The sequence below is a fragment of the Babylonia areolata genome, chromosome 30 (genome assembly GCF_041734735.1).
Source record: "Babylonia areolata isolate BAREFJ2019XMU chromosome 30, ASM4173473v1, whole genome shotgun sequence".
Classification (NCBI taxonomy): Eukaryota; Metazoa; Mollusca; class Gastropoda; order Neogastropoda; family Buccinidae; genus Babylonia; species Babylonia areolata.
Window position 1 is genome coordinate 19,432,816 of NC_134905.1, and position 17,108 is coordinate 19,449,923.

The following is a 17,108-nucleotide window of genomic DNA, read 5'->3' on the forward strand; positions in this document are numbered from 1 at the left end:
TATTCGGGTAGGCTCGCTATTTTATATGATAGAATACTACGACATCGTAAAATTCCTCTAGACAAATCTGACACACTCTGGAATATTAATCTCAACGTGCCGGCAAAAAGTATGAAGGGGGTACTGCTGTTGTTTGATAAGTATTACAATCCTATGATCAATAAGGTTGAAGTGACGATCGAAGGTGTGCCCAATCAACTGTTTAGTCAAGGTATGCGTTCCTATCAACAATGGGATGAAATCAGAAAGTTTTTCGGAACGCAAAAACGCGACCCCGAAGTAGACAAAGTGGTAAAAGATTTAGAACTAGCGGATGTCACAATCGGTGAATATTTCACGAATAATTATGCTCTTTGGTTGGATATGCGCACCACAGATGATAATTCTCTTCACGGGAGTGGACGTCGTATCGAAAATGCGTCTGAAGGCATTACGATTCAGATTCAGAAAAAAGCTGAAACGGCAGAACCGCTAAATGCGTATGTATTTGTAATTATGGATGGACAATTAAATATAGAAGATGGAAGATTTGTCGAGGCTGTTTACTAAAGAAGCACATTCCGCAATTATTTGCGGGCAAACTGGGTGTGGCAAGACCGAATTTATTTTAGATTTATTACAAACGACATATCGTGGTGTGTTCGAGAATATTGTACTCTCGAATATAATAAAGCCTATCGATCCCGAGTGTGGGTAAGAAAGGACCGCGGGGTATATACCGTTAATCCCGGTGATAAACTTCACGAATGGCTTGGGCTGTTTTTTGAAATATTTGCCGGGGAGCCAACGTTGTACATCATCGATGACTGTAGTAACTTAAAGGCTCTTACTCAAAAGAAGCAAATGTTGAGTAAACTCGCATTTTCTGGAAGACACGCGAAACAGTCTGTGTGGGTGTTGACTCAGAAATACAACTCGGTTCTTACTGACCTTCGCGAACAAACAAAATGGGTGGCTTTATTTCACTGTAAGGATAGGGACTCGTTTGATGAGTGTTTAAGAGAAAACGATGTCATTCCAACACAAAATGAACGTAAAGAGGTTAGGAAATCATTGGCAAATACCAAACACTCCAAGTTGATATTAAAAACTGATCAACCAGTTGCATATAAAATTTGCTAGTAATAACAATGCTTAACAATTTCTTAACACTGCTTAACAGTTCCTTAGCACTGGTTAGCAATTTCTTAACACTTTTAGTCGTTGGATTTGTAGTTTTTCATTATTTTAAACTTAAAAGGAGGTATATAGAATATAAGAAGAAGATGGACCAATTACTATCCGAGGATCCCAAACGCGACAGGCTTATGGCGGTGGTCTCAGCCGGTGGAGCAAAAGAATATTTAGGGAAAGAGTTTAGTGTTGATAAAATCGAAGTGATGAAAGATGCCGATATTGACAAGCTTTATACGAGATACGAAGCGAGTTTAGGATCGATGATTACAAAATCACTCGGTAATACAATTATACAACTGTATACCAGAGCAGTTTGTATGTATCTCCCAACTGATGACCAAACAAAATTAAATAGTGATCTCGAGCAAGATCCATTCCTGGGACATGCGCTTAACAGCTTTACTTGCGAACTATATCACAGATTTGGCATGTTCTTAGCTCCGCTCACCACAGCTGTAACTACTGTTAAACATTGTCAATTTAATAAATATAATGGAGGAAGTAACGAAACCAAAGAATCAGAAGAAAGTTGAAGCGGGTCGAAAAGGTGCTGCTGCTAGAAAAGCAAAACATGAAGAACTTCTCGAAAAAATTCGAAAAGCGAAAGAAGAACAACAACAAGAAGAATCATCATCATCGAGGGGACCAGATCACGTTTTTATCAATCCCTTGTACATTGCTGCTGCTGCTACGATGATAATAGGTTGTGGTATATATTTTAATCGGTCGAAAAAACCAGAACAACCACCACCACCACCTGTGGTAACAAAACCCAACCCATTTATTATGTTTTGAACATTAATTTGAACACTATTTATAAACAATGGCAACACCAAATATAAACGGTAAAGAAATTGCAAACACTGTATACCACGCGGTTGTGGTCAGCGCATTGGCCGCTGGTTACTCGAGATTGACAAAATTAATATTTACGAAAGCCCCGACACCTAGACTGGCTTTCAACCTCGAAGATATCGGGATGGTCACTTTGGATATAGCCCTCGCTATGGCTACGAAGGATATGTTGGAAAAACAAGGTATTCTCCCACACGATATTTTGAAGTAATAATAATATCATCATTATAGTATGGCATCAATAGCGTTACTCGTTGGTGGGGCAATAGTAAACGCTTTAGCATTTACCGGAAGTAATTTTTTATTTAGTAAACTGGGGTCTTCAGACGCGTCAGATGAACAGAAACGACACAACAAAGCGCAAGAAGAACTTCAGACAGCGACCGCAGAATGGCAGAAAGAGAGGATTCAACGTTTAGATTATATAAATGAAAAACTAAGACAACAACAACATGCTGTGAACACGTTTCAGGATGTGGATATGGCTATGCAAGAATATTATAAAGTGATGGGGGAGCCACTACCCCCTCTTTCTCATAAACCCCAACTTTCAGATTTTTATACACCCTCAGAGGGACAAAAAGATCGAGAATACGTATTTATTATCATGACCATGACCATGGTCATTTTTGGTGTTGTGATTTCAAAATATTAAACATTTACTTTCTTAAATAAAAATGGAAAAGATCTATTACAGCCCAAGCGGTTATTGGAAGGGTTATTTGGCGATTAAAAAACTCGCGAAAGCAGCCAAGGTGTCTGAGGATGAGGCTAGAAAATGGTTACAAAAACAAGCTATATGGCAAATTTATCTACCCCCTCCAAAGTATATTCCGAGAGTAAAATTTGATATTACTGTCCCAAATGAGGTTCATCAGGCTGACCTTTTATTTTTACCCTATGACAGAATCGGGCGTAAGACGTATAAGTATGCGCTGACTGTCGTTGATGTTGCGAGTCGATATAAAGAAGCCGAACCCCTAACAACGAAAGACAGTGTCGAAGTGGCGGCCGCTTTTTTACGTATTTACGACCGTAGCCCATTGAAGTTGCCCAAACTTCTTCAGGTAGATCCTGGCCGAGAGTTTATGGGTGCTGTGAACAAAATTTTTAAAAAAGTAAGGCGTGGAAAGACACACAGAAGCCAGGCTATTGTAGAAAGATTTAATCGTACACTGGCAGAACGATTGTTTAGTCATCAATATGTGGCTGAAATGAAATCACCGAATCGATCAACAGAATGGGTCACTAGATTACCGGCTGTTGTGGCTGCATTGAATAATGAGGTGACGAGACTTATAGGTAAGAAACCGTCGGTCGCAATCAAGGCCAAATCGGTAGAAGCCGAATCCTCTGCACCGACTAAAGATGATAAAGGAGAGTTACCGCATGATGCGCAAGTTCGGTACTTGTATGAGCCCGGTGAGCTCGAGGGTGGAGCTCGCAAACGAGCAACGGATCCCGTTTGGTCTCTTAAAGTTTATAATATTAAGCGTATGATGCCCGGTGATCCTATTCTTTATTATTTACAAAATGGCCCATCCAGAGGGTTTGTACACGAAGAGCTTATGGTTGTTCCTCACGATACAGAAATACCATAGTGCCCGTAGGCATAAGATGTAATACCATCATCTAGCCAATAGCGTTTGGAATCGTACGGTGAGAGTGATGTCTTCATTTGCTTGATCGTGTACATCTTGTGCTTATACGATCTCAACGTTCTCATACAATTAGTAAATTGAACAAATCGATCAATACACTCCTTATACATATCGGGTTCAATGTCATCCTTCACCACACATTTTTTTATGCCCTTGGCTTTCTTGATAACTGATCCATCATCCGCTACAACCGAATACATCTTCGAGCGCAAGCTGCAGAATTGTCGGATCGGTTTACATCCGAGCTCACTTTTCATGTATCCTGGCACTTTCTCTATCGATTTATCATACAATGGATGATCTTTTGGAAAATTACTGCGGTCATGTACATTATCATCCATACAAGCGATAAAATCCTTGCATTCTACGTGGAGAATGAATGAATCGGTATCAGTATATAACAACCTGCATCCATATTTTTTCTTGTAGTGGTATACATGAGATACTTGGATAGGTCGAGAATGGCCATCCCGATATAGATAGGTTTATTGAGCACAAGCTTATTTTTTTTGTAGTGAATCGCTAGAAGTTTCTCGTTGATGATCATATGATCGACATAAGCCGGTTTGTTTATTAGTTTGCGTGCCTTGTCCTCTTCATCTAACTTGAATAATTTGATATTCGTTCTCATTCTGATATTTTCCATAGTTCTACCAAATACCGAGTTGTTCATTAATTTATACAAATCTTTATCGGCATCGTTAGTAGCGGCTTGTCTCAGTTTGGTGTTCATCATTATATAGGGCGCCATCCAGGGACTTTGATTAAACTTTAACACTTTTGTGATTTTAGTTACTTTCATGCCAAGTTGCGTGTATAGCTTGAGATTTCTATAGTGAACGACATAACCAACCTTATTCCATAGATTCGGAACTAATTTTCTCGTTTCCTTTCCGCGCATCTCGAGTTTTTCACGAAGGCGTCGTTGATAGGGTGAGAGGTTTTCGAGTTTTATTTCTATTTTCTCAGGAGCTAGGGGATAATCGTTATGTTCGTCGTGTAATTCCTTAGGGTACTCGATATCACACTCCACAATATATCCCGTCTCATCATCGTCAGGGTGATTTAGAATCTTTTCGAGATTGGCATCGTTATCCCAGATAAATCCACCCGTGGGTAAAGCTTGTAACATCGCCCAACCATACAAGTTGTTCGCGTCGAGATACATGATATACGAATCCGTTTTTTCAGGCCTGTAATCTTTCATATACTTGTTATTAGCCTCCGTGTATCTTCTTACAGTCATACTGATTCCACCGCGTATTCCCGCCTCTATCATGTTATATTGTTCGATATCTGTCAACAGTTCGAGTTCTATTCCCGTACTCTTGAGTAAAGCATCCCAAGACATTCCGGGAAGTGTGTAATAATGAACAGGATCGAGATTATGAGTTCGCAAACACGTATTTCTAAAATTCTGGAACACATCGGCAAATAACAGCACATCAGTGACTAAGTACAGATCGTTATAATCACCTAGATTCTTACATTTAAACTTCTTCCACACATTCTTGGCATGCTTGTGGTCACTTTCTGATATATCCGTGTTGTTAAGTTTACTAAAGAAATGACTTTTCTTTGGTAGTTTTGTATCTTCGTATTTACTCCAATCGGTAATATATTCGTACGGAAAGACTCCTTTTCTCGTAACGAGCTTGAACTCCTCCTCATCTGTGAAATGTTTGCGCATTAAAAACTTCTTATCATCCGGAAGGTTCTTCGCAAGCTGGTCGAGACTCGAACTCAAGAATGCGAAACTATCTAAAAACTTCAACCTTCCCCAACTGAATGTGATGTAGTTCTCTTTATTATTCGCGATACACGTAATTCTACCACCACCTTTGTTCGCGAGCTCCGAAATGATCGCGTGAGAGTCGTAACCTTTGAGGTTGTGAAATAATATCGGCAACACAAATTCGTCGGGTTTTATTCTCAATTTAAGATTACACGATGCATGCGCGGCACCTCTATAGTTCCCTGTGATATGGTCATGATCTCTTACTTTATCATTTGCGAGTAGTTCCCCTCTACATATCCAACAAACTCGTTCGTTTTCAAACGATTCGTTATCTGTTTTGGTCATCTTTATTGGAACTGGTTTTTTCAATTCCTTGACAGTATGATAATATATTCTTTGAAGTTTTTCGAGAAAATGACTGACCGCATTCTCACCACGAAATAGTTGCGGTTTGTACGCCCTTCCATCAGACCTAACATGCACAAACCCGTATGACGAGATGATGTGTTCGCTTTCTTTGATGGTATTATTCGAACCGGAATCGTCTTTTATTTCTTTACAAATCGCCTCAAAATCAGCATATATCACATCACTAACTTGCATTTGATTTTGAAAATAGGTAAATTTGATCATTTTTGTCTTCTCCGATGGCATCTCAACGCGAGAATAGTTCTTGTGGTTGATCTGCGCGTATCGCTTAATATGTTCTTCTAAAAGTTCTGATGATGTTGTACCTGTCAAGCAATACTCACAAAAGTACATTGCTGCTTTGTGTTTGTTTGTATTACTAAGTAGTCTGTTAAAGTTCTTAATATAAGTATAATGTTGTCCACCATTTTCATTTTCTATAATAAGAAGTTTAATACGCTCCATGTTGGTGGGTTGTTTTGATATTCTTGCACGTTCAATCGTTTTAATTTTTAAATAGTATACATTAATAGCAATATTATTTTGAGTCTCAATCTTTGTAATTTGTTTTGGTGGTGTGTCCATCGAGATCGATGATGACCATCGTTGTCATCCAGATGGGGGATGGGGGAGGGTGGTGGTGGGGTGGGGGGAAGGATGCTCATGAGTCTATCTGTGAGTGCGCAGATGGCTGAATAGTCCAATCTGCGCACGAAATGTTCGCTGACAGTTGGGGCAGACAAAGACAGGCATATCATTGTCAGGGAGCTTGTTTGCCCGTGACTTTCTGGCCTGCCTCTTCTGAACAGCTGCAGCAGTCCTGTTGGCCTCGCACAATTTGGCGCCTTTGTGCACAGCAGCGCGCCATTTGTTACGGTCCACTGCAGATTCCTCCCAGGAGTCAGGGTTGATATCAAACGCTTTCAGAGAGACCTTCAGAGTATCTCTGAAGCGCTTCTTCTGACCTCCGTGTGATCTCTTCCCTTGTTGCAGCTCGCCATAGAAGAGCCTTTTGGGCAGCCGATGGTCTGGCATGCGCGCCACGTGTCCAGCCCAGCGAAGCTGGGACTGCATCAGGATGGTGAAGATGCTGGGAAGGGTGGCTTTTGCGAGCACCTCTGTGTCTGGGGTCCTGTCTTGCCACTTGATGTTCAGTAGCTTCCTGAGGCATGTTGTGTGGAAGTGGTTCAGCTTCTTGGCATGTCGTTGGTACACTGTCCAAGTTTCGCAGCCGTACAGTAGTGTGGGGAGAACTACTGCTCTGTAGACCTTTAGCTTGGTCTCAAGACTAATGCCTCTTCTGTTCCAGACATTTGCATTGAGTCTGCCAAAAGTTGCACTTGCTCTTGCAATCCTGACATTCACTTCATCGTCGATGGTCGCATTTCGTGACAGTGTGCTGCCAAGGTATGTGAACCGCTCCACCGCACTGAGTCTCTGACCGTTGACTGTGATGTTGGGCTCAACGTAGGGTTTCCCTGGGGCTGGCTGATGGAGAACTTCAGTTTTCCTCGTGCTGATGGTAAGGCCGAAGTTCCTGCTGGCAGTGGCAAACTTGTTGACGCTGAGTTGCATGTCAGCTTCAGATCCAGCGTTGAGGGCACAGTCATCAGCAAACAAAAAGTCTCTGATGATGTCTGTCATGACCTTCGTTTTTGCTTGAAGCCTTCTGAGGTTAAACAGCTTGCCATCTGTTCGGTACTTTAGGCCAATTCCAACATCGCCATCTCTGAAGGCATCAGTAAGCATTGCAGAGAACATGAGGCTGAACAGCGTTGGAGCCAGGACGCAGCCTTGCTTGACACCATTTGTGACAGGAAAAGGAGCAGATGTTTCACCATTGTCCTGGACTCGAGCCTGCATGCCTTCATGGAATTGGCTGACCAAGGAAATAAATTTCCGAGGGCATCCGTACTTGGCCATGATCTTCCACAGTCCCTCTCTACTCACGGTGTCAAAGGCCTTAGTGAGGTCGACATAGGTGGAGAACAGATCAGCATTTTGCTCCTGACATTTCTCTTGCAGCTGCCTTGCAGCAAACACCATGTCGGTGGTTCCGCGCTCTTTCCGGAATCCACATTGGCTCTCAGGCAAATGACCTTGGTCAAGGTGTGCTGTGAGGCGGTTTAGTAGGATCCTGGCAAGTATCTTGCCTGCGATGGAGAGCAGGGAAATGCCCCGATGGTTATCACAGGCTTGCCGGTTCCCCTTTCGCTTGTACAAGTGAATGATAGATGCATCTTTGAAATCCTGGGGGATCGTCTCTTCTTTCCACATGAGTGAGTACAGCTGATGAAGCTTCTCAGTCAGCACAGTGCCTCCATCCTTGTAGACCTCTGCTGGTATGGAGTCTGAGCCAGGTGCTTTGCCACTGGATAGCAGACGGATTGCTTTCTGGGTCTCAAGAAGTGTTGGCGGATCGTCCAGTGCTTCGTTGGTGGGGACTTGTGGGAGACGGTCTATGGCTTCATCATTTATGGAGGAAGGGCGATTTAAGACACTGTTGAAGTGCTCAGCCCATCGTTCGAGAATGTTCTCCTTCTCGGTGATCAAGGTATTCCCATCTGCACTGAGGAGGGGGGATGATCCTGAGGATGTGGGGCCGTAGACTTCTTTTAAGGCATCATAGAACCTCTTCATATCGTGCCTGTCAGCATATCCCTGGATCTCATCAGCTTTGTCACTCAGCCACTTATCCTGCATCTGGCGTAACTTTTGCTGAACAGTCCTGCGGATGGCATTGTACGCATCCTTTTTTGATGTGGACTTTGGGTTGCTCAGGTGGGCTTGATGCAGACGGCGTTTCTCATCCAGAAGCTGCTTGATTTCATCACAGTTTTCATCAAACCAGTCTTTGTGCTTTCTGATCATGGGTCCCAGGGTCTCTGAAGCTGTACTACAGATCAGCTCACGCAGGGTCCTCCAGTCAGACTCCACATTCTGGTTGTTCAGAGAGGCGGATTCCAGACGATCTTCCAGCAGCTCCACAAAGGACTGTTTGATGGTGATGTTTTTCAGCTTAGCGATGTTGAGCCGTTTTGGAGCCTTCTGGCCTTGGGGGCGTCTCTTTGGCTGGATTCGAATATTCAGCTTCGAGACTACAAGGCGATGGTCTGTCCAACACTCGGCGCCGCACATGGTCTTTGTTACACGTACATCTTGCCTATCCCTTTTCCTGACGATGACATAATCGATGAGATGCCAATGCTTTGAGCGAGGGTGCATCCATGACGTCCTGTTACGGGTAGGGAGGCAGAAAACTGTGTTGGTTATCAGCAGTTCGTGCTCTGCACATGTCTGAAGCAAAAGCAATCCATTTGGGTTGCAGTGGCCCACACCGTGCTTTCCAATCACTCCATCCCAGGAGATGTAGTCAGAGCCAACTCTAGCATTGAAGTCCCCAAGAATGATGAGCTTGTCTGCTTTAGGGATGGCAGCAATGACAGAGTGAAGGTCCTCGTAGAACTTCGCCTTCACTTCATCCGGGTTGGTTATGGTTGGGGCGTAGGCACTGACAATGGTGAGGTGCTTCTGGCCAGATGCCAGTGGGAGTTTCATGGTCATAAGCCTATCGTTGACTCCCTTTGGGATTCCAGCTAGCTTGCTGACAAGTGCTGTTTTTACTGCAAAACCAACACCAGCCTCACGTCGCTCTTTGCTTCCTCGTCCACTCCAGAAGAAGGTGTAACCAGATCCCCGTTCACAGAGCTCGCCTTCGCCTGCAAGCCGAGTCTCACTCAAGGCTGCGATGTCGATATTGTATCTGGCGAGTTCGGATGCAACTAGTGCTGTTCTCCTTTGGGGTCTGTCTGCGTTATCTCTGTCCAGGAGAGTCCTTATGTTCCAAGCACCAATGGTGAGAGGAACGATCCTTGTTTTTTTCTTTTCTTTCTCTTTGTTTCGACCGCTGATGTAGGGTCCCCGCCAGCCGCGGTATGCTGGCCAGGGTGATATGGAGCAGGCAATTTTTAGGGCACCTTTTCTAGCCCCTTCCTCATGCTAGGGAGGTGAGCAGTGCATTCCTAAAGAGGGCTGCTCAGACGCTCAGACGGCTGCCGAGCTCCATCGCTGCTCCTGTCGACGAAGAACGACCCTATGGCCTGAGCCGCCTGCGTGCAGGTCTGCGGCTGCGACTGCCAGTGTACCCACACCTGTCGTTTCGTCGCTCGCCTGTCGCCACAGGACTTGGGGGTGATGAAATGATGAAGGATGAAAGGTCATTTTGGATGACTGATGACTTGCGCGATGAGTTTGTTTAAAGTGAAGAGGAGTTGCGCAACGTCGACCTCACTCTCTCGTCCGGGTCCACCAATTTCCAGTGGCAAGACTAAGTCAAGACGACTGGAGGATGAGCACGGATGCAGTGGATGACCAAGATATCCTTTCGGTGTCTCATCTTGCTCTCTGCACTCCACAGTGCGTTGCTGTAACCGCCTTCCTCTCCGTTGAACCGATAGGTTTCTTCCGCAGATTCTGCCGGATCCAGACTTCGCATGCATGGGTAGACACACCCCGGGGGCCAACTGCGTGTGGCATGCACACAGCACGGTGGAGCTAGATGGCCGTCGGTGGCTCTCCTGAGCCGACGCCCTTTTATGGATCTCCATAAGGGTGTCTAGCCACCCGCCTCACCAGTCCCAGAAGGGAGTGGTGGGAGTGCCGGTTTAGTCGTCGGCAACCCGACCCTGAACAGGTTGTACTGGATTACAGGTTACCAGTAGCAGATCTAATGACCTGACCTGACAGGTGTAGGAAAGTCAATATTTTCAAAATTTAACCCATCATCAGAAGGATAGGAATAAGTTAAATTAGAATTCGTTTTTGTTGGAAACTTGTGTGCACGTAAACAATGTCTTATACATTGATCATCTTTATTTTTAATATTAATCACAGCTCTTTTATTTTTTAACCACTGTGGTGATTCAATAAAGGATCCTGGAAATGTAATAGAAACTCTATTCACCCATAAACTAAAGATTCTTTTAATGAGCCATCCTGAACCTTCATTTGTAAAATTTTCTATTTTTAACAAAATATGTTTTATTTGTTTTTCAATATCTTGATCATCAACAACATCAATAATACTTTGATATTCCGATCGAAATACAGCTACAGTAGTATCATCATTTTTAATTTGAGCAAACTCCACCGTTAAAACAATATTTTGTTTGGTCAGTGGAATAGCTCTTTGGTGAATAGTGTCCACTTTACTCATCATAAACGAAAGCGGATCTATTTCATTTGGAAGAGCCGCAAGTTTATAATTTTTAATAATACTACCAAACTCCTCCGTGGATTCAGCTTTATGTTGTAGTTGACGTATATTTTTAATAAGTTCATCTTTTTTCATGCTACTAAAACCACGAATTTTGAGCTTTCGTGCAATATCTTTAAGCGTAGCATTGGTCTCCCCCTCCAAAGCATCAAACCCCAGTGCTTTAATCAACTCAGTTTTATTCATAGATTCATGATTAGGAATCTCTTTTTTAGAAGCGAGATCACGGTAATACTTTTCAGAATATCGTTGCACCATTTTTACTCTCAATATATACTATTATATTTTTTTCTCTAATAGGATTTTTTTTTTACAAGTTGATCAATCTCTGAATCCAATGATTAATCCACGAAAGTGTGGAATATACCCTCTTGAATAAGTTTCAAAAGGGTCAATTTCATCATCGTCATCATCAGAAATATAACCCTCAGAGTCGCTTGAATGTTCTCCACAATCGGGTATAGGATCAATCTTTTTCTCCACGGGAGGAGGCTTCTCTTTTTTATGCTTACAACAAATAGCATACTTCGTGCGTACATAAAGGTTGCATTTTAAACAAAGTACTGGAAGTGGCATTCCTTTTCTATGGCATTTAATATGATCTTTACAATAGAGCCCCATGCAAGCTCGACCGCATACTCCACTTGTTTTAACTTGGGGGTATTCGCAAATGTTACGCGGAAAAGGCATTTTTTCTATATTTACAATATAATGTATTTCTCTAAAAGGGTGATTACAAGCCGTGCGCGCGGGCTAGGCAGGCTGTGCGCGCAGGCGGGACCACACTCTCAGTTATTGATCCCGTCCCACACACGCGGGGACCATCTGGCTCTCCATACACATATTTAACCATCATTTTTTTTATCTAGTGATTTGACTCCGCTTAAATCCGGATCGCGCGGGTTTTTCGTTTTTATGGGCCTTATGGACGCTTAAATCGTTACATATAGAACCCCCATGACCGTTTCGCTCCCCCTCCATACACATATCCAACCATCTTGTGATTTGGCTCTCCATACACATATAACTTGTATTTAACTTGATTTTTTTTATGCTTGAGGGTCGTATTACTCCAACATACACAGATTTTAAATAAAAAAAATTTATGCTTGAGGGTCGTATTGGATGATTTGGGGCTAAAATCAGTTGTATTTAACTAAAAAAAATTTTATGCTTGAGGGTCGTATTGGACGGTTTTGAGCTAAAATCGGTTGTATATAGAACCCCCACTCCTTATACTACTACCATGACACCACCTGCACGAGTTCTGAGTCTTAAAATAGACACTCGCATAGCGGCCAAATATTTTGCTCGTTTGGACATGCTTCAGAGAGACAGAGACGGACAGACAGATAAACACAGACAGGCAAACAAACAGACAAACACAGACAGACAGACAGTGTCTTACTTTCGCTTCTTGTTACCGTACTTCTGTTGGAACCAGCGGTCCACACAAGCGGTCAGTTCTGTCCAATCAGCATGCACCCCGCACGCCCATCCTGTGGTCAAACGGCTGAACAACCACGCTTGATTCTTCCCGTTCAGGCAGCGACAGTGAGCAACAGACATTGTGCCATGACACTTGCAAGGAGGACTGGCCTTCAAATTTTTCACCAACTGTTTGTTGAATGTTCTTCCACCCGTTTTTTGAATGTGCACAAAGACGATCACGTCTTCATATTCCAGGTTGATTTTGTGATCCTTCTTCAGCTCGCTTTCGAAAAACTTATTCTGAAAATACTTGCCGGCAAAATAAGCCTCATAGTTGGAGTTGAATGAGGGAGTGATGGCATTTCCTCCTCGAAGAGAGCACCCTGTCCCTGAGCAATAGAAATAACCAGAGTATATAATGCTGGCGACAGAAAGTGTCAGTAAAAAATAGATCACCGCCTTCCATGACTTTACCACCGCCATGATCACTTGTTATGTTGGTTGTTGGCAGGCACAACACTGTGTGTGTGTGTGTGTGTGTGTGTGCGTGTGTGTGTGCGAGTGTGTGGCGTGTGTGTGTGAAGGCTCACCTCACCGTACTGCACCGCACCGCTGCAAAATATTGCAAGCGGAAGGTTATTACACTGAAGACGTGAATGTTGACAAAGAATACCACAATTCTGACGACGGAAGCGAAAGGTTGGGTCAGTCAGTCACCCACTGGACATCCGAGGGATCTGTGTAGAGGAGAAGAGAGGACTGGTCGTACTGAGTGAGTTAATCACTCATTTTTGAGATTCGCTGAGAAAATCAGGGGTGGGGGGGGGGGGGGGGGGGGGGGTGTGAGGTTGGGCGTGTCGATACTCCCCCGTGTCGATACTCCCCCGTGTGTGTGTGTGTGTGTGTGTGTGTGTGTGTGTGTTGTTGTTGTTGTTCTTGTTGTTGTTCTTGTTGTTGTTCTTGTTGTTGTTGTGGTTGCTGCTCTTGTTGTTGTCTTTTCTTCTTCAGTTTAGCGTCTTTCAGCCATGATTGTTATTTGATTAAGATAGGGGGGAAAAGACGGCTACTGGTGAGGGAAAGGTAACCGTTCACGCATATGAGTTAGTGTGTGTGTGTGTGTGTGTGTGTGTGTGTGTGTGTGTGAGAGAGAGAGAGAGAGAGAGAGAGAGAGAGAGAGAGATAATTATCATTAGTGACATTTTGTTTTAAAAATGAGATTACAAAATAACATCCTTAGAACAAAATACTAATGATAACAGTGAGTGAATTCGACCAATCAACAACGATTTGATTCGGTATGATTAAGCATTGATAACATCTTCCTGGAAAGAATCATGACTGATGCACTTGAAGACCACAAAGGAACAGTCAACATCGGAGGCAGAGCAGTCACCAACTTACGTTTCGCCGACGATATTGATGGCCTAGCAGGAAAAGAAGAGGAGCTAGCTAGCTTAGTGGACCACCTTGACAAAACCTCTAGAGCCTATGGCACGCAGATCAGTGCAGAGAAGACCAAACTGATGACCAACAACACCAATGGCATCAGCACTGACATAAGAGTGGATGGCCAGAAGCTAGAAACTGTCCACAGCTTTAAATACCTGGGAGCAATTGTGACAGATGAGGGATCCAAACCCGAAGTACTATCCAGTATTGCACAGGCGACAGAAGCACTCACAAAACTGAGGTACATCTGGAACGACCGGAACATTGCACTCGGCTCAAAGATCAGACTGATGCGTACCCTGGTGACATCTATACTCTTGTATGCATGTGAATCGTGGACCTTAACAGCTGAAATAGATAAGAGAATACAGTCCACTGAGATGAGATACTTTCGAAGACTCCTGGGCATCTCCTACAAAGATCATATCACGAACGAAGAAGTTCGAAACAGAATCAGGCAAGTCATTGGGCCCTACGAAGACCTGTTGACCTTGGTCAAGAGACACAAGCTCAAATGGTATGGCCATGTCACGAGATCATCAGGGCTTGCCAAGACATTCCTGCAGGGCACAGTGCAAGGGGGGAGAAGGAGAGACAGACAGAGGAAGAGATGGGAGGACAACATCCCAGAATGGACGGGCTTGAGGTTGAGCGATACAGTCAGGAGGTCAGAAAACCGAGAGGATTGGAGGATGCTGGTTGCCAGATCACCTGTGGCGCCCCAACGGTCCACAAGACTACGGGATAGGTGAAGGTGAAGGTGATGATGTAATGTGATTTGCAACATATAAACAGGCATAGGATTTTAGGGGGTGGGGTTTTGCGTGTTCGCATGGTCAGAAGTGGTTAGCAGTTTCCAGTGGTTAATAGTAGTGGTCAAGCACCAACAAGCGATTATGACGACGAGGCTGTGGAAGATTTACACGAACAAGTGCAAGAAGTTTTGGATCAAACTCCTAAGACTGAAAGACATCGTCATTGTGCAAGGGGACTGGAACGCCAAAGCAGGAGACGATGCTTACAACAACTGGAAGGGCACTTGCGGACTGTCCTGCAATGCCGAGTCAAACAACAGAGGCCTCAGGATCCTGGAATTTGCCAGATACAACAGTAAACGACATTGTTATGGCCAGCACGATCGGCCTGCTCAAAACATCCAGAAGGTGGACTTGGCACCACCCAGACGGAGAGCACTACCACAGCCAAGTAGACTACACACTTATCAAAAAGCATTTCCAGTCAAGTGTGAGCACTGCCAAGACAAGAACTTTCCCAGGAGTCATGAAGTGATCATGACCTTGTAGTGATGACATTCCACCTACACCTGAAGATTAAAAAAAAAAAAAAAAAAAACACGGGAAATTATATTCGACCTCGGGTGCAACTCTTCAATCTGTTTTCAGATTTACATTAAAACGAACCGTCTGTTTTCTGGAGGAAAAAAAAAAGAAAAAGGAAAGAAAGAAAAGCCGATGGGCCGTTCTATTATAAACAAATTATCGTCATACCGATGATCTGTCAAAAATGAAAACGGAATGCTCTTTCGAAAACGTTTGTTCACCCCACGAAAGGCGGTCTAATGACTTGTCAGAGCAACAAAATCGAAGTTAGAAGGTTTCCTAACGGTCGAATGAAGTTGTCAAAATACGAGGGTCATTCAATAAATAAGGTGAATTTTTCGCTATAAGGACTTCTAATACAGATAGAAGCTTACTTTTTTTTTAATTTTTCAACGTAGTCTCCCAGCACTGTCACACACTTTTCCCATCTGTGCACAAGCTTCCGTATTCCCTCAGCGTAAAAATCTTTGGACTGATGTCTCAGCCAGTCGCTCACAACACTTTTGACTTCATCGTCACTTTCAAAGTTCGTGCCTCTCGTGAACGCTTTCAAGGGACCAAACAGGTGAAAGTCTGAAGGGGCAAGGTCTGGGCTGTAAGGGGGATGAGGGAGCAGTTCCCAGCCCAGCTCGTTGATGGTCTGCACCGTTCGGGCTGCTGTGTGAGGCCTTGCGTTGTCATGATGCAAGATGACTCCTTCTGACTGATGACCCCTGCGTTTGTTCTTTATGTCTTTCTTGACCTGCCTCAGCAGTTCACAGTAGTTGGCACTGTTCACAGTGCTTCCTTTCTCAAGGAATGAAATGGTGATTGGGCCTTGCATATCCCAAAAAACGGTGAGCATCACCTTCCTCGTGGACCGCTGGGACTTGAACTTCTTCTTCACTGGAGAGCCTACGTGCTTCCACTCCATGGACTGCCGTTTGGACTCAGGCTCATAGTGCCAAACCCATGTCTCGTCACATGTGACCACCTTCTTCAGAAACTCATCACCATCCTTCTCATAGCGGCAGAGACACTGCTGGGACAACTCGACCCTCCTCTGTTTGTGCTCTGGAGTAAGCATCTTTGGCACCCACCGGCAGCTGACCTTCGAGTAGCCAAGGTCATCATGGATAATTTTGTGTGCTGTCCCAACAGATAAGCTCCAAGTCCTTGCAATGTCATCCACTGTCACCCTTCTGTCAGACTGAATGAGGTCACTGACTGATTCGATCACCTCAGGAGACCTCACTTCTGTAGGCCTTCCAGGCCTGTCTTCATCCTCAACACTGCTCCGTCCTTCTTTAAACAATTTAGCCCACTTGTAGACATTTTTTCGGCTGAAACATGTGGCACCATACACAGTTGACATTCTCCTATGAATTTCAACTGGTTTGCACCCTTCAGCAACCAAAAACTTGATAACTGACCGCTGTTCAATCCTGGAGCATGCTTCTTGGTCGGCCATCTTTGTTAATCGCCAAAACTCTCAAAGTTTTTTTTAATCTGCAAAACAAATTAAATCCATGTGAAAAAGAAGTAAAAAAAAAAAAAGTAAGCTTCTATCTGTATTAGAAGTCCTTATACCGAAAAATTCACCTTATTTATTGAATGACTCTCGTACCTACAACGAAAAGCGATCTCTCCATGGCACGCATTGATATTACTGTTGAAAAGCACGCGCGCACATGCACTGACACACTTGCGGTCGATCACACACACGCACAGACGGACATCACACACACACACACACACACACACACACAATATGAGAACAATATGTATGATATCCC

The 17,108-nt window shown here is 43.8% G+C and overlaps 1 protein-coding gene across 1 annotated transcript in view; it reads right to left on the bottom strand.

Annotated features, from left to right (window-relative positions):
* LOC143275583 (heparan-sulfate 6-O-sulfotransferase 2-like) overlaps positions 1-13,088 on the bottom strand; it is a 31,493-nt gene extending 18,405 nt beyond the window's left edge. The window contains exon 1 of the mRNA XM_076579786.1: positions 12,522-13,088. Within this exon, the coding sequence (XP_076435901.1) occupies positions 12,522-13,027 (506 nt within the window). The 5' untranslated portion in view covers positions 13,028-13,088. The remainder of the gene's footprint in view (positions 1-12,521) is intronic.
* Positions 13,089-17,108: the final 4,020 nt, after the last annotated feature.